Source organism: Zootoca vivipara, chromosome 13 (genome assembly GCF_965207765.1).
Source record: "Zootoca vivipara chromosome 13, rZooViv2.hap1.1, whole genome shotgun sequence".
NCBI lineage: Eukaryota > Metazoa > Chordata > Lepidosauria > Squamata > Lacertidae > Zootoca > Zootoca vivipara.
The window spans coordinates 39199211-39223997 of NC_142596.1; the positions used below are offsets into that span (position 1 = coordinate 39199211).

The following is a 24787-nucleotide window of genomic DNA, read 5'->3' on the forward strand; positions in this document are numbered from 1 at the left end:
TATTTTCAGGTGTGTACGAAGTCACACCCCGTTCCTGCCACCGTTTTGAACACGAATACTACACCTATGATACGTAAGCATGAAGTAGCAGCTGGTTGGTAACCTTTGCGGAAATGTTCACGGTCAATATTTGCAATGAATAAATGTGATAAACTAGAAGGAGGCTTCACACATGTGAAGCTGTTTCCGGGGCTTCTAGAGGCTGCGATGGAGCTGCTATTCCATGGGTTCATCGCACAGTGTGGTTGTCATGCTCTTAAAGAAAGGGCACTTAACTGCCTGGTTGGAGCCAGGAAAGCAGGTCCTTAGCACCTGACAGTCTTCTCGGATCCCAGCTGGGTGACACTTGCATGCTAAGGACCTGGCTGTTTGGACCCTAGGAGTATAGGAAGTTGCCTTGTTAAAGTCAGGCCATTCAGTTCAGTATCGTCTATAGCAGTGGTGGGGAACTTTTGGCCCGCAGGCCGAACTTGGTCCTACTTGCCTGCCTGATGTCAATAGGCAGCGAGTTCCAAATTGTAGGTCCTGCCACATTATGATAAGCGTTTTCAAATGGCCAAAGGGCTGTCACATGGAGGATGGAGCAAGCCTGTTTTCTCCTGCTCCAGAGGCTAGGACCTGAACCAATGGATTCAGCTTACGAAAAAGGAGATTCTCACGAAACATCAGGAAGAACTTTCTGACACCAAGAGCTGTTTGACAGTGAAACAGACTCCCATGAGACGTGGTAGACTCTCCTTCCTTGGGATATTTTTTAATCAGGGGTTGGATGGCCACCTGTCGTGGATGGTTTAGTTGAGATTCCTGCATTGCAGGGGGTTGGATTGATGATCCTCTGGGTCCCTTCCAACTCTACAGTTATATGATTCTGTGTTATAGCAGCACTGCGTTGCATGGGTGAAATTCGGAAAATTAGAATATCGTCGAAAAGTGCATTTATTTCAGTAATGCAACTTATTATTTTTTATTTTCCTTTTAATTTTTACAAATGCTTTCTTTTGGAAATTCCACAGTAATAAAACAAATAGTTACAATAATACAAAAATAAACATCGTTATTACATTTCATTCCATTCCATTTATAATTGACCCGCCTAATGACAAATAATTACAATTACAACAAATAAAGGCTTGACATATCTTGCTTTGCATATATTGGTTTCACCTTTTAAGTTGCATTACTGAAATAAATGCACTTTTCGACGATATTCTAATTTTCCGAGTTTCACCTTTAGCTCATGGTACAGCATCTAAAGGCCACTTAAATGTTCTTTAAATGTAATCTTAATTTGATGGCAGCTTTTCTTTTTTACCAGTAGAGGGAGTACATTACACTGACTTTTAAGACTGTTGATCAGACCAGTATTCATGTAGCCCACACATGGGTAAACTCATCCACATTTTTTTTTGGGGGGGGGGGGAGAGATCCTAGGAACATGCTTTATAAATATGCCATTTCAAATTGTCATATTTGACAGGATGATTTCTCTGAAAACTTCCACTGTAAAAGATTAAAACAAGGCATATAAGACATTGGCATGATTGGCACTAGCGGGAATGTTTAGCCAATATTATTAGAGCGATGTTTGTCAGTGTGGTCCCCAAATGGGTTCTGCTCACCCCTGCGGGTGATTCATTAATGAATCTCTCTTCCTGTGACCTCAGTTCAGACATTGCACCACAACACACTTGTGGAAATTTTCCTTCTTATCATTAGACTTCTATACCACGCTTCATTATAAGATCTCAGGGCAGGTCGCAAGAAGAAAAAAATACAAGGTAAAAGCACAAATAAATAGTTAAAACGAAAATAACAAAACAATACCACCCCTTCCCACAAACACATTTAAAAGTCTGCCGAAGATTAATCGGCCCAAAGCCTGGTTGAAGAGGAACATTTTCGCCTGGTTCCGAGAGATGTAGAATGAAGGTGCCAGGTGAAACTCCCTGGGGAGAGCATTCCACAAACGGGACCATTGCATAAAAGGTCTGTTCTCATGTTGTCACCCTCTGGACCTCTCATGGAGGAGACACGTGAAGAAGGGCCTCTGATTGCAGAGTCCAGGTTGGTTTATAAGGGGAGAGGCGGTGTGCTGAGCCATTTAGAGGTTGCTGTGAGATCTTAAATGACAAGCCATTGATTGCAGCCATCTTTCCACCTCTGGAGGCTGCTATATCACGAAGATGGGAGTGAACTTATAAAAGTTATGGGCAAAGAGACTGATAAACTGAGATAAACATATTGCCAGTCCCCATTCTAGGTTGTTTCCCTAAACATACAAGTGCTTTTTCAAGTGTTTCAAGTCTCTTAAAGTGGTTCAGCACTTTTGAAACTCAACTTCTTCAGGCTTCTGACTCCAGAAACGTTTCCCTCTTCAATTAACCACCCTATTTTCCAACTTTGCTTATATACAGTGTTTTCAATCCTCTTCCCAATCATTTTAGCCAGTCAGACAGAGTGTAGATTCCTATTTAGGCTTCTATTTCCCCTTAATTGCCAGATTCCTAGGCTGAATTTTTGACCCTCCATAGTGGAACCATTTGAGCTAAACATCCCCTTAAATATTTAGCCTTAGCTGTTGACCTGGCTATGCATGAGAGTCTTTAAAGTAAGTAAACCTCAACCGCTTTACAACCCCAGGCTAAATGCAAAATGGCTGAAAATCCTTTCCCCTTCATAGAGGAATGGAAAGCAAAGAGTGGTTGTTAGGATCCATTTTAAGTGCCCCCCCTTTTGGTTCCAGGTCTGCTCCGAGTATCCTGACTCTGACTGCGATTCGTCACCATGTCCTTGGAACTATAACAGCCGATAAATTGATGGATGTGATGGTTACCATCAAGTAAGAACTTTGGGGTTGCAAAGACTACCTTTGAATTACCAGGTTTTAACAAGTGTTCGTTGTCTTGTGTGGCTAGTTGGTTGCAGCTGCTTAGGAGAAGGGTTTTTTGTTTTTTACATGTGTGGAGGTTTCCAAAAATTCCACGTATCCTTTATTCTATGGGACACCCCTCAGTTGAAACAGTTGTGCACCTAATCTCTCTGGAGCTCGAAAGGATATGCCCACTGTCTCTTCATAATGGAGCTCTAAAGCACTGGTCTTCAACTGGTGGGTCACGGCCTGATCCACAGAGCACAACCTACCACATGCAGATACCGTGTTTCTCATAAAATAAGACGTACCTACAAAATAAGACATGACAGGCTTTTCACGAGTTGATTAAATATAAGACATACCCCCAAAATAAGCCATAGTGGGGGAGCAGGTCTGGCAAGGAAAGGAAGGCATTTAAGCGCCTTCGGAAGAGCCGGCAAGAGGCAACAGCGCGCTTGCTGGCGACCTTCTTCTTTTCATGCCACTCGCAGTGGCCATCTCCGCTGGCGCCACCGCCGCCGTGCTTTGGGGCTTGGTGCGTGCCCACAGCCACCTCCGCAGCTGCTGGGATCAGCGTCGCTGCAGCCGCGCTCCTGGGCGCTCTCGGCGCTTCCCCCTGCGGCCGCCTCACTGTGTTTTGTGGGGGTGGGAGCCGCTTCGGGGAGCACAGCACAACGCGAAGAGCCTGGTGAGAGGCAGCTGCGGCTGCAGGTGAAGCCCGTGATCTGCGTACGCGACTGGGGGGCGAGCGCCCTGAGCGCTGCGGCGGTGGCAAAGAGGTGAGCTGAGAGGCGGGCTGATAAGGCGCCTCTTCGCCACCGTCGCAGCGCTCAGGGTGCTTGCCCCCAGTCGCGCACGCAGATCACGGGCTTCACCTGCAGCCGCAGCTGCCTCTCACCAGGCTCTTCACGCTGTGCTGTGCTCCCTGAAGCGGCTCCCGTGCAGCTGCCTCTTGCCGGTCCCTCCGCCGCTGTTTCACAGCCGCCTTCGCGGCTGCTTCCTGCTCCACCGACGCGGCCGTGCTCCTTGGATCACGGCGTTTCTTCTGCTCCCCAGCAGCACGCAAATGGGAGGGCCGGAACCCCGCTGAGCTCCGCAGTATTATTATTGTGCTTTGTTTACAAGGGCAGCCTTGCCATTTTTATTTTCTGCTCCCTGGCTCTCACCGGGTCCCGCGCGGTGCGCTACTTCCGGCTCTCACCAGGTCGGGGCTCGGCGCAGCACGCTGTTGCAAGCTCCCGCTCGAAAAAATAAGACATCCCCTGAAAATAAGCCACCGTGGGTTTTTTTGAGGGAAAATAAATATAAGACGGTGTCTTATTTTATGAGAAACACGGTACATGGCAAAAGATCAAGAAATGGGTCCCCAAATGCGTGTTTGGGTTAAAAGTGCCCCCCTGAGACTCTTAATCTAAGGACCGTGGGTTTAAGCCCCATGTTTGGCAAAAGGATTCCTGTATTGCAGGGGGTTGGACTAGATGACCCCGATGGTCCCTTCCAACTGTACAGTTCTATGATTCTAAGACTGCGGCTCTGGAAAGCATGATGGCTGTTTCGTATTTCAGAGCCTACAGCACTAGAGTGCCCTCTTTGAGGGTGGTAGTCATTATCATTAGGGAAGCTTTTACTGTTTAATAGATTATTGTATTTTGGTGGTCTGTTGGAAGCCTCCCAGAATGGCTGGGAAACCCAGCCAGATGGGTGGGGTATAAATAATAAATTATTATACGCTTCAACCTTACACAACTTGTGAACTACAGTCGTACCTTGGTTCTCAAATGGCTTAGTTGCTGAACAAATCGGCTCCTGAACGCCAGAAGAAAGTGTTCCGGTTTGCGAACATTTCGGAAGCTGAACATCCTCTGTGGCTTCTGCTTGAGTGCAGGAAGCTCCTGCAGCCAATCGGAAGCCATGCCTTGGTTTTCGAACAGTTTCGGGAGCCGAACGGACTCCCAGAACAGATTAAGTTTGAGAACCGAGGTACCACTGTACCAAGAAAAATGCATCTCAAAAGCTATCGGAATATTAAGGGAGATATCCTAGCCCACACCCATACTATGTATTTGAAGCATTCATATGCAACTATAAACTGTCGTGGAGTATCCTGGGAACTGTACTTTGTTAGAGTCCTCGGGGTTCTCCATGACCGTTGAAAATGGCATAAGAATGCTTTAACATTATATGCTGTGGATCAGACTGCTGGTCTGCCTAGCTCAGTACTGCGTATTGTGGAGTGCCAGCAGCTACCCAGTCTCTTGGGCAGAAATTGCGTTTAGCCAGGTGCTGAGCCTGAATGTGCCGCAGGCCATCAAAAAGGATCCTCTGTCCCAGCGTTGGAGAACCCATGGCCAGGTGTTTCTGGACTACAGATCCAGTAGACCACAGCCTGCGTGTCCAGTAGTTAGGAATGATGGGAGATGTAGCCCAGCAATGTCTGGAGGGTTGCAGGTTCCCTGTTCCTGTTTTATGCCCCTGACGAACGAAATGATGGGGCCATTTCAGTATCTGCCCCTTGGTGGCCATTTCTCCTGCCAGTTTTGCATTCAGACAATTCATTCTCTTGTTTTGTTTTCTCAGGTCCTCGATCGACAGCGAACCCGACCTGGTGCTTGGCCCCCTGAAATCTCAGCAGGAGCTGCGTCGGGAGCAGCAGCTGGCCGAGATCGAGGCCCGCAGGCAGGAGAGGGAGAAGAAAGGCCCGGAAGAGGAAGGATCTGAGCCTCCGGTGCAGGAAATGGTGGAGGAACTACAAGGGCCGTTCCACTACGAGTTTTCCTACTGGGCGAGGTGCGTTTGTCTTCTGCCCAGAGAGGTCCTTTTTCTTGTTGTTTTAGAAGCTTTGGAGGAAAGTTTGAACTGCTGTCTCTTTAGGCTTCAGCACACAGGGGGTTGGGAACCTCAGGCCTCGGGCCAGATGTAGCGCTTCAGTCTCTCTGTTCGGCCCTTGGCACGCTTGCTAGGTCACACCCCTCCCTGGTCCTGCTTTACACCCCAAGTATTTTATTTATTTATTAAATTTGTATATCGCCTTATTTATACCTGTAGGTTTCGGGGTGGCTGACAAAATAAACTTTCAATGTTGAAAACTCAAAATATATAATAAAAATTAAAACGATTAACAATACTAGTGTATATGACTTATAAAAATACACTCGGCAATCAAAGAAGCATTTGAAACATCCCTGTCCCCCTTCAAAACATTAATCTTACCACAAGGGGGCCGGCCCACGCCCTCATTCCTCCCGCCCGAAGTGTCACCCCCAAAGGGACAAAACCCTTTGGGGTCGCCTCTTTTGTGGTGGCCCCATTCCCAAGGCAGGCAGGCTTTCTAGACTTGCCCTTGAATTCTGATTGTGCCTCTTGCTTTCCGGGATGGAGGACAGAGAGGGGTGTTCGAATGTGTGTGTAAACCGGGCTATTGCTTAAAGTTTAAATTTGTGTTCGTTGCTCCACTCCCTTTCCCCCTCTGGCCCCGCCCAGATATGGTTCCTTCAGAAAGGCTGCCCAGGAGGGAATGCAACCCTCAGGATGAGAAAGGTTACGCATCCTGTTTAGGGAAGCTTTTAATGTTTGATTGATTTCTGTATTTTAATATTTTGTTGGAAGCCGCCCAGAGTGGCTGGGGGAACCCGGCCAGATGGGCGGGGTATAAATAAATTATTATTATTATTATTATTATTATTATTATTATTATTATTATTATTATTATTATCCTGTCCATCTTGAGACAGCCGTTTGGACTCAACCATCCAGTTCCAGCTCCCATGTTTTTTTATGGTTCTTTTTCCAGGTCTGGGGAGAAAATCACGGTGACGCCCTCCTCGAAAGAGCTCCTTTTCTACCCGCCTTCAATAGAAACGGTTGTCAGTGGAGGTAAATCTTGGCTGTAGCTCAGCGCTGGGAAGTTGCTGGTGGATCTGCACAGCTCAGTGGGTCGAGCGACTAAGCCTGGGACCAACGGCTGAATCAGGGAGTGTTGGACTAGGAGGCTGTAAAAGGAAGGGGCCAGTGCCGTTAATGCAGCAAAGCAGAGATAAAGCACTAAAACAGCAGGCTTCCATTGGCTCCCCACGGGCAACTGCTTGGCCACTGTGAGAACAGGACAGTGGACCTGCTTCTCCACAGGGCAGGACCTAAACCAGTGGATTAAGAGTTGCAAGAAAGGAGATGCCAAATGAGCATTAGGAAGAACTTTCTGCTGGCAAGAACTCTTCAACAGTGGATGGATTTCCTCTCCTTCATTGGAGGCTTTTAAACAGAAGTTGGGTGGCCACCTGCCAGGGATTCTACAGCTGTGATTCCTGCATTGCAGGGAGTTGGTTCTAGATGACCCTTGGCGAGTCCCTTCCGATTCTATGAGGTGGACCTTCGGCCTGATCCAGCAGGGCACTTTATTACAACCCAGAGGGAAAAGGTTGAAATACAGCAACCGTTAGAAGTAACAGTAATTCAGCTTTGGCAATGGAAATCAAAAAAGCATGTGGCCATTTATGGTCCAGAGGCCTTCCTAAACAGAAAGAAATAATACAAAAGCTGTTCACCATCTCACAGAAGATAATAAGAGGATGAAATGAGGGAGGGGAGGGGAGTTAGAGAGTTTCCATAATTTTTAAATCCCCACTCTAACTTTCCTCTCTCTTCCTTCCCCTCCTCAATTTAAGAGAGCTGCCCCGGAAAGCTGATAGAAATACATGGCAAAGCAGGCTTGTTCCTGGAAGGGCAAATCCACCCCGAGCTGGAGGGTGTCGAGATTGTCATTAGCGAGAAGGGAGCGCCGTCGCCACTCATCACGGTTTTCACAGACGACAAAGGTTCATACAGGTAAGCCCTTGCGGCCAACTCCCAGGGGTTTGGGTCCAGAGGCCAACGCCAGGCACCTCTGCTCTTACCAAAGAGCATGTCTGCCCTTTGGCTGGCTGTCCTCCTTTTGCAGTCCCCTCACAGTTTCTAAGGATCCCTTAGAAACAGACAGGACTGTTTTTTGTTGTGGTTTCTCAGGGGAGGGGCAGAGAGGTCATTCCCATACAAGGGCAACTTTCCCCACCCTGCCCCCCTCTGAATCCCACCTGATGTCTTCTAGGGTTAACCTGCCCAGATCTGCAAAGCAGGGCTTTCGAACCTATGGCCCCGGGGCAAAGAGTTGGAAGCTGAGGCTCTTTGTAGGACAAATAGACCAGCTCTGTACAGTACAGTCATACCTTGGGTTACAGCCGCTTCAGGTTGCGTCTTTTCGGGTTGCGCTCCACGCCGAACCCGGAAGTACCGGAACGGGTTACTTCCGGGTTTCGGTGCATGCACAGAAGCGCTAAATCGTGCTTTGCACATGCGCAGAAGTGCCGAATTGCGACCTGCGCGTTGCGAACGTGCCTCCTACAAGGATCACGTTCGCAACCCGAGCGTCCACTGTACTGTATAGGGCAGGCATCCCCAAACTTTGGCCCTCCAGATGTTTTGGACTACAATTCCCATCATCCCTGACCACTGGTCCTGTTAGCTAGGGATCATGGGAGTTGTAGGCCAAAACATCTGGAGGGCCACAGTTTGGGGATGCCTGCTTTAAACCAGAGGCCTTCGGACAGTGTTGTGGCTGGTAAATTCCTGCCCATGCCACTGTTTCCCTCTTGTACTCTTGTTTTCTGGTTCTCTATGGGGGTTTCCTACAGGCATCTGGACGGATACTGAGAACAGGATGCCAGACTAGGTGGGCCTTTGGCTTGATCCAGCAGGCTCTTACGTTCTTACGTTCCCCTTTATTTTTCAAGCGTGGGGCCTCTTCACAGTGACCTGGAATACACTGTCACCGCTCAGAAAGAAGGCTTTGTGTTGAGTGCTGTGGAAGGGACCATTGGGGACTTCAAAGCTTTCGCTCTTGCCGGAGTCACTTTTGAGGTAACGTCCTCCGTGTCCTCTGGAACCTCAGCAGAGTTGTTCATTCTCTAGAGAATTCACATGGGCAGAGGGCGGAAGGGGAAAACGTTGCTTGGGGAGAATGAGGCACACACAGTGCCAAATTTTATGGGAGGCCAAAGATTCTCCCAACAGCTGCCAAAGAGGTGAATACATCTCTGCACTTAGTGGCTCTCCATTTATCTGAGGGCGACACACCTGTGCTCTTCGAACTGTTTTGTCAGCTGCTGATTGGGTACGAGGTATTGCATCACTTTTCTTTTTTCCCATTTTAAACAGATTAAATCAGAAGATGACCACCCCCTTGCGGGAGTCCTCCTGTCCCTCAGTGGAGGCGTCTTCCGCTCAAACCTCCTGACTCAGGACAATGGAATGCTAACTTTCCCCAACTTGGTAGGGTTACGTCCACAACTGTTCTTTTGGATCTGCTCTCTGAAAAATCATTAGAGGCCTGATGATGCTGATGATGATTTTATTATTTATACATAGACCAGGGAACTGGGTTCCACCTCCTGCAGGCCAACTTTGATGAGAGCTTAAAGCTGGCATAGGCAAACTCGACCCTCCAGATGTTTAATTCCCATCATCCCTGACCACTGGTCCTGTTAGCTAAGGATGATGGGAGTTGTAATCCCAAAACATCTGGAGGGCTGAGTTTGACTGTGCCTGGCTTAAAGCGGCTTCAAAGTGAGCCCCTTACGTAGGTTTGGGCTCAAACCACACCTGCAGATGGATGAAGCGGGGCTTTGTGTCGGGGACTCCTGTGGCTGCACCAGGGAGTTTCCATTGGGGAACTCCTTAGTGCAGTCAATCCCAGTGGGGCTTGCTTTCAGTGCTGAACGACTCCCGATCATTCCTTTGTACCTATGGCCTTAGCTCCCGACAGCTAACATTACTGTACACAGGACTTCAGGAATATTCAAGGCAGGAAGATTCAAGGACAATCAAAGAAACATTGAAATGGGTTATTGTAGTATAGCATAGTATAGTATAGTATAGTATAGTATAGTATAGTATAGTATAGTATAGTATAGTATAGTATAGTATAGTATAGAGTATCCGTTCCTCTCTTCAAGAGCATTGTCTATTCTTCTACATTTCTCAGTGACATGTTTTTGTGAACAAGGGTTTTCAACTCTTGACAAATATGAAGGATCAGGCAAGAGAAAGGCTTATTTGTGTTGATGGGGAGATGAGAGTTTGTTTGTCTCAAATTAGACCCAATATAAATGGTATATACCTGGTAAAAGCCAGGTCAACTCATACCCCTCATTGAATTTGTATCCATACTTAAGGTATACTGTATATGTTAGAGGCTCGTTTATAATTATATTTTGGAAATGATTTGTGTTCTTATGTAGTTGCACTGTTTCGTACTTTCTGGATGTCCCATGATTATATTATAAAGCAGTTGTGTTGTGTGTTATAAATCAGAAGACGAGTTTGGATTTGATATCCCGCTTTAGCACTACCTGAAGGAGTCTCAAAGCGGCTAACAATCAGACACTGTTCGGAGTTGTTTCTTTTTGTTTTCCAATGTATTCCTTATCAGTACAAAGTTTGGTGTGGTGCAAGCAAATTTTTATTCTGGCCCAGAAAAAAAATAGCTTGAAAAACCACTGGTTTTGAGAAAAGGCAAGTGAGGGGCCACAGGATAGAAGTGTGTGAAATTATGCACAACATAGAGAAAGCGTCTGGAGAAGAATTTTTTTCTCCCTCTCTCATAACACAGTAATGACTTCCAGTGAAGCTGGACTTGGGAAGATTCTGAATGGATAAAAGAAAGGACTTCTTAACTTGGCGCATATTAAAACTGTTGACTTTGCTCCCACAAAAGGCAGAGATGGCCCCAACATTGGGGGGCTTTTGAAAGAGGATGAGATGAATTCCTAGAGGAGCAGGCTATGTTCTGTCTCCACTGTCAAAGGCAGAAATGCTTCTGAATATCAGTTGCTGGAAACCACAGGAGGGGAGAGGGCTCTTGTGGTCACGTCCTGCTTGTGGACTTCCGATAGGCATCTGATTGGCCACTGTGGGAACAGGATTCTGGACCAGATGGGTCATTGGCCTGATCTAGCAGGCTCTTTTATTCTTAATGGTCCGATCCACTTTGTTAGCTTCCTGCATCCTATAGGAAGGTGCCGTATGCCAGGTAGAGTATTTGAACCTCGCAGATATACCTCATAGACGATGTACCCATGAGCGATGAGAGAGAGCTTGTTCCCTGTGTGTGTCTGAATGCACTCCTGTATATGAAATAGCTTGTAGGTGTTTGAAAGATCCGTCTTTAGCCTTGCTGTTCTATAAACCTCTAATCTCCTGGGCACTCAACGCTTGCTGGAGCCAGGCAAGGACACACTTCTCTTTCGCTACATGCTAGCTTTGATCTCGAAATCCCAACGCACCCTCCCAGGGCTTAGTTCATAAGGCTTGGCCGGAAGCGGATTGTCTCCTGCAAGCCCAGAAGACAAAAGGGGGGGGGAGGAGTGCCGCGGTGCTTTGTCTCAGTTCTGTGTAAGCTGCTCTTCGAAAAAGATCGTTAGGCCATTAAATTATGCTGCCTCCCCTCCTGCTCAGAGGCAGCATGCCTCTTATTACCAGCTGGTGGGAATTGCAAGTCGGTAGGATGCTGTTGCATTCTTAGAATCGTAGAGTTGGAAGGGACCACAAGGGTCATCAAGTCCAACCCCGTGCAATGCGGGAAACTTTTGCCCAACGTGGGGCTCTCTTGATTCTGCGGTTCTCTTTGGGGCGTCTGGTTGGTCGCTATGAGAGCTGGTCGCCCGACTAGATGGGCCTGACCCAGCAGGACTCTTCTGACATTCTTGTGTCAGTACAGAAGGCCTGGAGCAGAGTGAAATAATGGCCCCTTGTTTGATGCCTCTTGCAGAGCCCAGGGCAGTACTATTTCAAGCCCATGATGAAGGAGTTTCGCTTCGAGCCCTCGTCTCAAATGATCGAAGTGCAGGAAGGGCAAAACCTGAAGATCACAATAGTTGGTTACAGGACGGCGTACAGGTTGGTAGACGTGAGATGCCCCTCTATTTTAAAAAATGCCACTGGGCAAATTTTGCCTTGCATGGGCTCGACTGCAGGCTTTGAGTATGGCCTGCACAGATGCCCAAGCTCCCTTGCAAACTCCCCACTCCCTCCCTCCCCCGCTGAATGTTTCTTCCCCCCATAGAGTTCATGTTCCTCCCAGCCTCCTCCCCATGGAAACTGAGCACTCTTTCATTCTCTTTTCTCCAGCTGCTACGGTACCGTTTCTTCTCTAAACGGTGAACCTGAGCAAGGCATTTCAGTGGAAGCCGTTGGGCAGGGAGAGTGCGGCATGTATGGAGAAGACACCGTGACGGATGAAGAGGGCAAGTTCAGGCTGCGGGGGCTGCTGGTAAGATCCTGCACGAGCTTGAACCCGGGGGGCTGATGTTTGATTTCCAGTAATTCACAGCACACAGCCCTGCATGCAGGACGTCCAATCCTTGGCTTCTCCAAGGCTGCATCTGCACTGTTCATTCCGAGCAGTATCATACCACTTTAAGCAGCCATGGCTTCCCCCAAAAGAATCATGGGAACTGTAGTTTTTCTGAAGGGTGCTGAGAGTGGTTAGCAGACCCCTTCTTCCCTCACAGAGCTGTCACAGTGGCTGGAGCGGACTACTTCAGAGTAACGACTCTACCCAGCTCTGCATTTTATTCTTTTATTGGTGCTGCGTATTTACAGTGCTGAAGTCATTGCTATTTACACGGAGCGATGTGCTCAGTCGGGTTCAGAACCTCCGAATGGCTTTTGGCGCGTCTTTCTCCAACACAAAAGCTTTGGCAGACCCATCCTCTTTCCTCTCCTCTTTCTGCGTAATTCCGGAGTTGGGGGGATGGGTCTCCCCCCCTTATTTGCCCCTTCCTGTCCCACCTGGGACCCTGGCTCCGCTACCTTGCCTGAGCCTCGGACACGACTTCCTGCTTCCCCACTGGAATCGGAACTCTCTCTGCTTTCCCCTGTGCTCGGGGATGGGCTTGAACTCAGGAGGGGAGGGACTTCGCGATATCCTCTGTCCCTCACAGCTACCATTCCCAGAGTTCCCTGGGAAGAGGGATTGATTTTTAGACCACTCAATTTGTGCCTAGCTAAGGCTCCATCTGCACTATGCATTCAAAGCAGCATCCAGGCCTGGGTAGCTCCGTTGGTTAGAGCATGGTGCTGATAATGCCAAGGTTGCAGGTTTGAATCCCAGATGGGGCAGCTGCATATCCCTGAGATGATCCTCAGGATCCCTTCAAACTCTGATTCTCTGCTACCATGGCTTCCCTCAAAGTATTATTTCAGGCACCCCCAAACTCAGCCCTCCAGCTGTTTTGGGGCTACAGTTCCCCTCATCCCTGACCACTGGTCCTGTTAGCTAGGGATGATGGGAGTTGTAGTCCCAAAACATCTGGAGGGCCGAGTTTGTGGGTGCCTGTATTATGTTAAGGGTAGTAGTTTGTTAAGGGTGCTGAGAGCTGTCCCATCACAGAGCTACAGTTCCCAGAGTGGTTTGACAGTCACTCCCTCTTCCCTGTGAACTCTGGGAACTGTAGCTCGTAAGGGAGAGGATAGGGCTCTCCTAACAACAATTCCATTCTCGCTTCGCAAACTGCAGTTCCCAGGATTCTGAAAGTGGATCCCTGACTGTGGTATCTTAGTGCTTTAAATGTGTCGTGTGGATGGAGCTCAATTTCAAGCAGCTCACTCAGTCTCATCCCCAGAAGAATTAGGACCTCCAGCTAGTATTTCCAATGGCCAGGATAATGGCAGTTGCCTCTCCAAGCCCAACCTGGAGATGCCAGGGATTGAACCTGTAACCTTCCGATTGCCAAGCAGGTGCTCTGCCACTTCCCTAAAAACTCTGGATGGCTGTGATAAATTTGAGTTTCTTCAGTTATGTTTTGGGTAGAAACCAGATGGCTGTCATTGGTTGTTAAGAATTGGAATCGTTGGGTTTAAATCAATTTCACTTCGGATTGGTCCTCTTCCTTTTTCTTTTAAGCCGGCCTGTGTGTATCACATCCAGCTGAAGGCTGAAGGCAACGATCACATCGAAAGAGCCCTTCCGCAGCACTTTGCAATCGAGGTAAGCCACCCTTGGAACTAAAGGTCTGATTTGCCGTGTTAAGGGGATGCTGCTACCCATAACACCACAGTATATACAATGATGTAGGTATGCGGGTGGCGCTGTGGTCTAAACCACTGAGCCTCTTGGGCTTGCCGATCAGAAGGTTGGCGGTTCAAATCCACACAATGGGGTGAGCTCCTGTTGCTCTGTCCCAGCTCCTGCCTACCTAGCAGTTCGAAAGCACGCCAGTTCGAGTAGATAAATAGGTACCGCTGCGGCGGAAAGGTAAACAGGATTTCTGAGCGCTCTGGTTTCCGTCACGGTGTTCCGTTGCTCCAGAAGTGGTTTAGTCATACTGGCCACATGACCCGGAAAGCTGTCTGTGGACAAACGCCGGCTCCCTTAGCCTGAAAGCGAGATGAGCTCCGCAACCCTATAGTCACCTTTGACTGGACTTAACCGTCCAGGGGTCCTTTACCTTTACCTTATACAACGATAAGCTCAAGGGGGGGTGGGATAGTTTCACTCCTGGGAATACAAATGTTGACCCGTGGCGGGAATCAAGAGGGGTTAAAAGTTCTCTAGGCTTGCATTCAGTAGACAGATTGAATGAACAGATCCAAGTTAGCCATGCACATTCATTTCAAGTGGGTCTACTCTGAGTAGGGCCAGCGTCAGGTAGAAAACCCAGGTCTTCCTTTCAAATGCCCATTCTTGTCTTCAGATCAGGCTATTGGTGTTCTCCATTGGTCAGCAGATTCCAGCTCCTTTCAGCCCAGCCAGCATGGCTGATACTCAAGGATGCTGGGAGTTGTAAGTTGGTGGCATCAGGAAAGCCCCAGGTTCCCCACCCTTGCTTCTGTGCGTACAAGTCCCATTGAATACAGTGGGGGTTTCTTCAGATAGACACACATAGGATTGCTCTACAAGAGATTGACTTATGAATTGGGATGCCCTGCAGCGTCTGCTGCTGACCCACCCTACAAGGTTGTTGTAGATGCAGCAACGTAATGCCCCAAATGCTTGGTATGTTGCTTCATTGATTTTTGGAGACATGGCCAGACGTTGCTCACTCACTTTGAAGCCGGTTTTCTACTACCACTAGTTTTGTGTGTGTGTACACGCTGCGATTCTCCCACCTTTAAATTTAACAGCTTGTTCACCTGCTATTCTGTGTGCACGGCTGTTTACATTCTAGGGAATCCTTCAGTTAAGAGCATAAGAAAAGCCTAGCTAGATCAGAATTTGCTCTGTCTACTCCAGCACCTTATTTCACAGATTTCTGGAATCCCAAAAGCTGGACATGGAGGGGATAGCCCACTCCCTTGTTTGTCCTCTATCAACTGGCATTCCAAGGTACATTACCCCCAAATCTGGAGGTTTTCCTCGGCTATGACGGTAAACAAGAATGTAAGAATGTACGCTGTGCCAAAGTTTCATCTAACCAAGGAACCTGTTTCCTCCTTAGTGGCCAACCAGATGCCTCTAGAAGCCAATGAATAGGGCAGGAAGGAGTCAGCTCTTTCCACAGTTGTCCTGACCAGCAACTGGGGCCCTATCTGCACTATTAACTTTAAAGCAGAATCATACCACAGTTCACTGGGAAGAGGGATTGATAAACTATTCCAGGAATTGTAACTCTTGTTAGAGGAATAGGAGGTCTCCTAACATCTGTCAGCACTCTTCCCAAACTACACTTCCCAGGATCCTTTGCGGGGAAGCCATAACAGTTTAAAGTGTTATGATACTGTTTTAAATGTACAGTGCGGATGGGGCCTGCATGACTTCCAAGGGTTGTATCCAGGGCTGCTCCATATAAAGCCATTGAAAGGAATAAAGATAACTAAGGTCCAGTCATTTCAGTGGGCATAACTCTTGAGTTAAAACCTAGTTGCCTACAACCCCAAAGCGCTTTGGATTCCCAGCTATCCTCATCCCTGACAATCGGCCACACTGGCTGGACTGGATGCACTCAAGTGTTCACCAACATCTGGAGGGCACCAGGTTGGGGGAGCCTGATCTTAGACCCTGAATGAATTCTGGGCTCTGCTTTTGCTACAATGGACAGAATCCTCTCCGAGCATCTACTTAACTGGGGTAATAAGGCCACTCCACAGAAGCCAGCTTAAATGGGCACCAAAGGACAGGGGCGGGGGAGAAGGTTTCACAGGTCACTAGCAAGGAAGGACTCTATTTCTACATCCAAACAGTTTTTCCATGCAAGAGGCTTCTGTTCAGCCTGGTCAAGCAAAAAACAACAATACAGTTTTCACAGTCTATTTAGTTTCATGCAGAGTTTTCAGACCATGAGAGAGAGAGAGAGAGAGAGAGAGAGAGAGAGAGAGAAACATCAGGAATTATACAGACCATTTATAATCGCCGTTTGGGAAACCCAGTCATTTGCAGAGGCCCACTGAGTAAGGAATAAGGGGCAGGCGGAATAGATCAGAGCATATATAAATAACTATACAACTTAGAAGGCAGCTCTTCTATAGGGAAGTTTTTAATGTTTTATTAGGCTTTTTATATTTGTTGGAAGCCACCCAGAACGGCTGGGGCAACCCAGTCAGTTGGGCGGAGTATAAATAATAAAATTATTATCTTCGAACTGAGGTCATTTTTTGGTTTTTGGGGAAAAGGCAGCTCAGAGGAGAGGAGGAGGAAGGGGACACAACACAAGGTTTATAAAATGGTTTATCGTTAATGGCAAAAGTGAACAAGAGGATTTCATTCTCCCTTCTCCACCCATAACCCATGAGCAGAGGTTGGGGGACCTCTGGTCTAAAAAAATTACCCGTTCTGGCAGAGGGAGATGCAATCAATGTTCTGTTTATATCCTTCTCCCTGCTGTCTCAAGGTGCATTGCAGCAGTTTTGAAATTCGCTCCCGCATGATGCAGCAACGGCCACCAATTCGTATCACTTTGAGACAGATTTAGAGAGGGTGAGCCTGCAGGTATCTACTAGCCATGGTGACGGAAGTTCTACCTCCACTGCCCAGGGTCACTGTGCTTCTGACTATCACCTGTGGTGCATCACAAGCAGGGAGAGCTTTGTTGTGCTAAGATATTGGTTGCAGCCTTCCTACAGGCACCTGGTTGGCCATGGTGAGAACAGGATTCCTTTGGCCTGTTCCAGCAGTTGGTCTTCTCATTTAAGAAGGTCCCAAGTTGAATCTCCAGGTAGGGCTGGGAGACACCCTACTCTGTGAAACCCTGCTGCCAGTCTATGTGGACAAGACTGTTCCAGGTGGACAAATCTGAGTCATGATAAAGCAGCTTCCTGTGTAGCCACTGTCGCTAACGGCCATTGGTATGCCTCTTTTCCGTGAATCAATGCCCTTTAAAAGACATCCACGTTGGTGACAATCACCAAGTCCAGCAATAGCAAATTCTATACTTCATGTTCTACTATTGTATGATCACAGACAATTGTATCGTTTATCTTCCTGGGGTGATCCTGGGTTCTAGCATTAAGGGAGTATCATGCTTTAGCATTCTAAATCACAGCCCTTTTGTCATGGAACCAGAGGTGGGGAAATCACCGACAATTGCTGCCCAATTCCTTATTTCAGTTTTAGGAGTTGAGTCTGAGGAATACATTTGAGGGAACTCATACCTGGTTCTTCTCGAAAAAACTGATGTGTGCGTGGCACTTTCCCCCTTCCATACACGAAGGAGGACATATTTTTCAGCAGTGCCTGAAATGCAGCGTGAATGTTCATTTTTACGGCCGAGGGAGCTGATCAGAGAGCTGATATGAGCAGCATATTTAATCCGAAGCCTTCCATCTGGCCGGTGTTAAAGGAACCTTTCCCCACCCCCCACCCCACTTTCCATATTGTAGGTTGGCAGCAATGACATTGAGGACGTGAATATCATCGCTTTCCGCCAAATTAACCAATTTGATCTGAGTGGCAACGTGATCACTTCCTCAGAGCATCTGCCAACATTATGGGTAAGTGCACCTTTCCTGTTGTTTTTGAGATTCCTCAATGTGACACCCTCCCCCTGGGTGGATTTCTTAAAGGGTAACCCCTCTTCATTCTTGTGCATTGTGAATTTTTGAGGGAATATATTCTGGGGCCTTTTGTGGGCACCAGAAGAGGTACTGGCAGGGGCCCTGGTGCCCGTGGATACCATGTTGGCAACCCTGCAGTTAGAGCCAAAGGGCCTTGGGAAGAGTCAGAACTGAGGAGGGGGATGAGATTGCCGCCATCTTAACCATCCCAGTAAAGGCCACATGCCTTTTTCTCTGTCTTCTCCCTTCACAGGTGAAGCTTTACAAAAGTGAGAACCTTGACAACCCAGTCCACACCGTCTCACTAGGCCAGTCTCTGTTCTTCCACTTTCCACCATTGCTCCGCGACAGAGAGGTATTATTTTCCTTGCTTCTGCGTAGGAAGATTAGAAAGTGCCTTATATTGAGGCAAAACACTGGTTCATCTAGCTCACCACTGAAGTGGTCTTCAACTGGTCCAGACCCAAGGCCAACCTCTGACTCCCAAGCCTGCAGCACTTTCACATACTCACTTTTGATTTATACCTAATAGTGCAAATAAGGCACATTATTAATCCTCCAATGGCAGTTCACAGAGCCATTTCCGTAGTGCTGCCTTAGCATTGCTACTAGATGAAAATCAGATGGTTTGTCCCTAGTCAAACAACGGAGAAGCTATTGAAAGCCAGTGATTAGACCCACGATGGCAAACGCTACGCAACTGGGTTTCCCACCTCAGTAGACACTTCTGTCCCTGCTCCGTAGAGACCTCCCTGGCTACACACATTACTGTAGGAAGGTGGGGCGATCGGCTAGCCAGAAATAGCTTTCTGATTGTAAAAGTCTCTTGCCACTTTGCAGCACTCGTCGAAATAAATGAAATGAGTGTCTCATCAGAAGAATGTGTCTAGCCCGGTTTGGGCAGCTTTAGCCGGAGTCCCATTTGGCAACAACAGCTTTACCTTGACATGGTTGGGATTGGCTTGTGGAGCCAACTGGGCGTCCTGACAGACTGGTTGAAGACCCATGACTTAGGGCCAAGTGCACAGACAAATTGGAAGATCCTGGTTCTCCTGTTCAGCTTTGCATTGTGGCATTTATCTTGTTGGCTCATTAACTCAAGGTTAGGAATGCAAGCGATACAGGCTCCAGGTTTTGGGGAGCAGCAGAATGGGACCTTTTCCCCTTGCGAACTCTCACCACAACCCGTTTGCTTGCCCCTCGTGGCTGATTATACTCCCCCCCCCCAACTGAACGCTAGCAGTTCTCTCCTGTTCTTTCATTGGCAGAATTACGTGGTACTTTTGGACTCGACGCTTTCCAGGTCCCAGTACGACTACACCTTGCCTCAAGTTTCATTCACCACCCTTGGGTACCACAAACACATCACCTTGGTTTTCAATCCTACGGTAAGCATCTTCTGGCCAGCCTATTCTGCAAACACGCAAGGGAAAGTTCTGTTGGGACTCCCTTTTCATTTCCAGCTCTTCTGTTTTCCTAGCTCTCAATAAAGTTGGGTCTTGCTTTGTTTCCAAGGGAAGATTTTTGGCATTTTATATGTGATCTAACAGCCAGGTACCTGGTGCAATTCAAAGAAACCGCTCCCCCCCCCCCGCCCAAAGTTTCAAAACTCTGGATTCAAGATGAAATCCGATCATATCCAAACATGGATGAAAACTTGCTCTTCGATCTCTGAAAGCATCATGCAACATTTTGTTACAATATCTTAAGATGTGTCCCAATACATAGCAAACAAGCAGCTTTCCAAAATGCATAGTGGATGATGATGATGAAATTAAGCAACTGCCCTGCAGCTGTGCATTTCAGGGGAAGAGGAGCAATGGCTGTCAAGCACATACTTCTTGTCCTTTCCATTGAGCAACCCCGACAAAACTCCAAAGCAGCCTTTCCCAACCTTTGGTTCCCAGATGTTGTTAGACTACCACCCCCATCATCATCACTAAGACTGGGAAAGGCTACTCGAAAGGGCAATCACACTTTGGAAGGGAGAAAAACTGCTACACAAGACCTTTTTTAAAAAACACATACAAAGGGACAAATTGTACTAAGCGTTCTGTAGGAACTAACAGCCACACACTTTTGACTTGTTTGCAGAGAAAGCTGCCTGAGCAGGATATTGCACAAGGATCTTACATCGCCCTGCCATTAACGCTGCTGCTTCTGTTAGCTGGTTACAACCATGATAAGGTAAGGTGTCTCTCTCTGTGTGTAAGTGTAAGTAGTGTTGAAGTTTTACTCTCTTTTTTTCCCAGGAGCCAAATGTGGCCCCTCTCACCTTCTCTGTCTGGGGCTTGGGAACTCCCCAGGCCACCCCTCCTCCCCAGGTCATACCCCTCACCAGCCTTATTTGGCATTGCCTGAGTGGAATATGTCCTTGAAGTTTGTTAATGCCTCTCACTTGCCTAGATGGGAGGGTAGAGAGAGGCTGTCATTGGATGCAGAAAATAGTCTATTGAGCAAAGGTAAAATTTACATTAATTGCTCCACCCACTTTTGCCTTTGTCCCCACCCATTGCTGACACATATCCCCTGCCCAGCAGGAAATGCGACTCTTGGGCTGAAGAAAAAAGAGAGGTTTCCTCACCCTATATTTAATGATTATATTATGCTATTGTTGCTGTAATGGTCCAACATGGTTATCTGCATTTTTCTGCCCCTTCTATAGCTGATCCCCCTGCTCCTCCAGCTAACCAGCCGTCTCCAAGGGGTGCGGACGCTTGGGCAGGCGGGTTCTGACGCAGGGAGCCTTGAGGATATGAAGAGGCAGGCCAAGAAGCAGAAGATGAGGCGGACATGAGGCGAAAAGAGCTCCTGTCATGGTAGAGCCCTGGCGTTTTCAAGCAGCATAGCTCCTAAACAGGACTGAATCCTGGGACCTGAGAAAGGCATTTGTTTACATTAAGGTTCCATCCCAGATGTGGTATCTACAGAATATCAATAGTTGCGACGATGAACCAACAGGATTTTGATACGGAGAACATGACCCTCACTGGATGCAGTTTGCGGGGGGACGGGCGACTTATTGTTGGAGATAACACCTTATTATTTTTTCCTCGGTTTTGCAAGAATGGCAACCAATAAAACCTGATTTCGCCTCCCAGGCTGTTAAATTTGGTTTCAGTTTTCATCTTTTACCTTTGTGAACCTTTTGTGTTGTGTCTCTTCATTTAAACTCCGTACACCCCTTCCCCGCCCCCTCCCAAGAACAAAACATACTTAAGGATAGCATACGGAAACAAATACAGTCCTGTTTGCATGATTTCAATGGACCCCAACACAGGCAAGCTCAGCATTGGTGGCCATATTGGGATGGCGGTGCTCACCTGATCGTGGGGTTGGTGCCACTGCTGCTTGCCGCTAAGCGGGAAAAGGAGGTTGGTGCAGTGCGGTGCAAACACACTGGCTGAACCCATCCAGCACTCCTGCTGGCACCTTAGCACCACGCTGACCTCCCCTCTCCTTCATGGTAAGGAAGCAGAGCCTCGTCTGTCGGGAGGTCAGATGAGCACTGCCACTGCTGCACCATGCACTCCTGGGCATGCTGCTGGCTCCACCGCAGGATGCCTGTGCAGATGTGCAGCCATCTGTTGACACTGCACATGCTTGAAGGCTTCAACATGGCTGGGACAACCATATCTTCATGAGGGTTTTTATCTCTTCCAGCTGACATAAAATAGTATAGTTGAAGGGACCACGGGGGTCATCTAGTCCAACCCCCTGCAGTGCAGAAATCTTGAACCCACAACCCTGAGATTAAGAGTCTCCTGCTTTACCGCACTGCACCAACCTCCTTTTCCCGCTTAGCGGCAAGCAGCAGTGGCACCAACCCCACGATCAGGTGAGCACCGCCATCCCAATATGGCTACCAATGCTGAGCTATCCATCAAAAATATGTAAATTCTACGTATAGTCAGTTAAAAAGAGGAACGTACCCTGTGTAGCCTGGCCAGTGGAGCAAAAAGACCTCGCAACTAGGAATTTGCCTCTGCAAATGCAACTGTTGTGTGGGGGAGTCTTATCTCTGCCTTATAGGCTACAGCAAGGATGGGGAAGCTCTTTCCTCCCGAGGACCACGCCCCCCCCCCATGCAGGACCAGAGGCAAATGGGGGCACGACAATGAACTTGAATATCATCTTTGTATTATCCTCCATCCAGACAAGCCAGAGATACACTATCGGAGTTTCCAAAAATACATCCCAGCCAGGCAAAACCACTCGAGGGGTGCGTTTTCTGGGGAGAGGGTGGCTGGATGGCCAGGGTCCTGAGGGCCTGATAGAGATGTCTCAAGGGCTGCATTCAGCCCACTTGGGCCTGAGGTTCCCCACCCCTGAGGCTACACAGATCAGGCTCCCTGCAAAAGTGGCTATTGGAGTTTTACTGCCCCCAATTCTTCCCCCCTATTGCTGTCTTTCCTCTCACTTTGTGAGGAGGAAATTGATTGCCGTAGTGCAACACTCCAGGCGTTTCAGAATTCACTTGTGAATGAAAGGGATCATTAATACCGAATGTTTACAAGCTGGTTATAGCAGATGATTCATGTTTGATTCATAATATGTCCTTTTTATTAGACAGATGATAGATTAAGTGCTATGGTGTTTTGTTTTTGTTTTGTTTTTTTAAAAAAACCAACAACAACCTTTTTAAGAAAACGAAATATCCAAAGCGCTGTTCAGGTTGCTAAGTAACAATGGTGTTGGTATCGGTTATCATTTGCACAATGAAAGTCTTACAAGCGAGCGAATTAGTAATCAAAGATAGCAGAGCTCATGTGGACAGAAAAGGAGACGGCGTTTATCCAGAGGAAATGTGTCCAGAGCTTGGTTCTAATTTGTAATGAGGTGGTCTCCTTTAGGGAGGACAAGTCCTCTTGTGAGAGCAGAATTCCATCAAAATGCCTGCCATGTCTCTAGTCCTCTAGGTGGGGAACATTATCTAGCCTCAGGGCCGCATTCCTTTCTGGGCAACCTTCTGAGGGCCACATGCTACTGGTGGGTGGGGGCAGTGGCCAAAGTGGGTGGAGCAATGAGTGTAACTTACCTTTGTATGGTAGGAGACTTCCTCATATCTGCCAACATTTCTCTGATGAAAATAGGGAAGTCCTAGAATAGGGAATGATGATGATGTTGATGATATTATTATTTTTTATTTTCTTATACCCTGGGTGGCTTTCAACATAGATAAAACATTAAAAAACTTCCCTATTCATGATTGCCTTCAGATGACTTCTAAAGGTTGTCTAGTTACTTTTCTCCTTGGGTTGCATAACTCCATACCCTCCAACATTTCTCCAATGAAAACAGGGACGTCCTAAGGAAAAGCGGGACATTCCAGGATCAAATCAGAATCTGCGGATATGGTTGTTCATTTGTGATTGGCTGTGGTGGTCTTTGTTTCGTGTGTGAGTGGGGTGTGTGTGTGTTTTGGATCAGGTTAGCCATATTGACTTGTATGCTGTTGGTGGATTTTTGTCATTGTCTTGTTGGGCTCTGTATGTGATAAAGGGGAGCCATACCGGGGTGAAGCCGTCTTCTTCTATTTGTTCCCGTTTCAGTTTCAGCTTATTGGTTAATTTTTCTAGTAAGGCTGTTTCCCATACTGTTTGGTACCATTGGTCCATGCTTACTCCTGACAGGTCTCTCCAGTGTCTGGTTATGGTGTTTCTGGTTGCTGAGAGTAGGTGAGTTATGAGTTCTTTGTGGTGCAGGTGGGCATTATTGTCTTGGAAGATGTTTAGCAAGGCCAATTCTGGGGTTATTTCTAATATCTGCTTGGTTATTTTACATATTTCTCTTATGGTTGTTGTCCAGAATAGTTGGATTTTGGGGCACTCCCACCACATGTGCAAATATGTGCCTGTTGAGGTGCACCCTCTGCAGCATTTTGGTGAGATTCCTGGGCGTATTAGCGGTAGTTTTCTTGGTGTTAGGTACCATCTGTAGGTGATTTTCAGAGTGAGTTCTTTCCTTTTTGTTGATATGGATTTAAAGCGGGGTTTAGACCACATTCTGGTCCAACCCCAACATCTCTCACCACCAAAGGAACACAAGCGAACAACAGAGAACCTACACAAGTGACACTGACAAAAAAACCCCACATATATTGAGTAAAATAGAAACATCGTCACCCGACCCCACCCCCATCTACCTCTTTCCCCCCTTTCTTCCCAATGAATGAAACTGATTTGTAAAAATGTTATGAGAGACATTGCACATATCTTTGTAAACCAAGAAAACCTCTTTTTTAAAAAAAGAAATCTGAATCTGTGACGGCTTCTGTAAATCTGAGACTGTCCCTGGAAAACAGGGACTCTTGGAGAGTCTACTTTCGCCTCACACTGTTCTCTGTTTTCCATCCAGGCACCATAATGGGCCTTCAGCTATCTTTTCCCCACCTGTGATTCCCAGCAACTGGCCTTCAGAGACATACGGACTCTTGACAGCAGAAGCAGAACATAACCATTTCCCCTCAGACTGCGAAGGTAGCGCCTAGCTACAATAGCTGGTAGCCATGGTTAGCCTCATCCTCTGCGAATTTGCCTAATCCTCTTTTAAAGTCCTCCGATTCGGTGTAGACCGCTTGGCTATCAACATTCTGCTCCTTCCCTGAATGCTCTTGTTAGTGGGATTTGTTAAGATCCTGCTTCTAAGCCAAAGGCCTACTGGGAAAAAGCCTCTTGCAAATTCCTAGGGTTCTTTACCTTATAGCATAAATGGACTCGCGTGAATTGAAAGCAGGGGAGGAAGCCGTTCATGGATCACCCTTTCCTGCCATTAAGCATGAGGCTTAATTTACATGTTCATTGCGAAATCCTGCTGGGCAAAAGAGCAGCATTCATCTGCAGGAAAGCTGTATGTCTCTCGCCTGCTCAGGAGCAGAAGAGGGAGAATTACCTTCCT

At 47.4% G+C, this 24787-nt stretch overlaps 1 protein-coding gene across 1 annotated transcript in view; it reads left to right on the forward strand.

The window, feature by feature from the left end:
• LOC118092729 (BOS complex subunit NOMO1) overlaps positions 1–21000 on the forward strand; it is a 35986-nt gene extending 14986 nt beyond the window's left edge. The window contains exons 17-31 of the mRNA XM_035131182.3: positions 10–73; positions 2744–2839; positions 5450–5659; positions 6663–6745; positions 7534–7693; positions 8635–8761; positions 9059–9172; positions 11670–11797; positions 12029–12170; positions 13806–13889; positions 17717–17827; positions 18144–18245; positions 19159–19278; positions 19985–20077; positions 20556–21000. Of these exons, the coding sequence (XP_034987073.2) occupies positions 10–73; positions 2744–2839; positions 5450–5659; positions 6663–6745; positions 7534–7693; positions 8635–8761; positions 9059–9172; positions 11670–11797; positions 12029–12170; positions 13806–13889; positions 17717–17827; positions 18144–18245; positions 19159–19278; positions 19985–20077; positions 20556–20687 (1766 nt within the window). The 3' untranslated portion in view covers positions 20688–21000. The remainder of the gene's footprint in view (positions 1–9; positions 74–2743; positions 2840–5449; positions 5660–6662; positions 6746–7533; positions 7694–8634; positions 8762–9058; positions 9173–11669; positions 11798–12028; positions 12171–13805; positions 13890–17716; positions 17828–18143; positions 18246–19158; positions 19279–19984; positions 20078–20555) is intronic.
• Positions 21001–24787: the final 3787 nt, after the last annotated feature.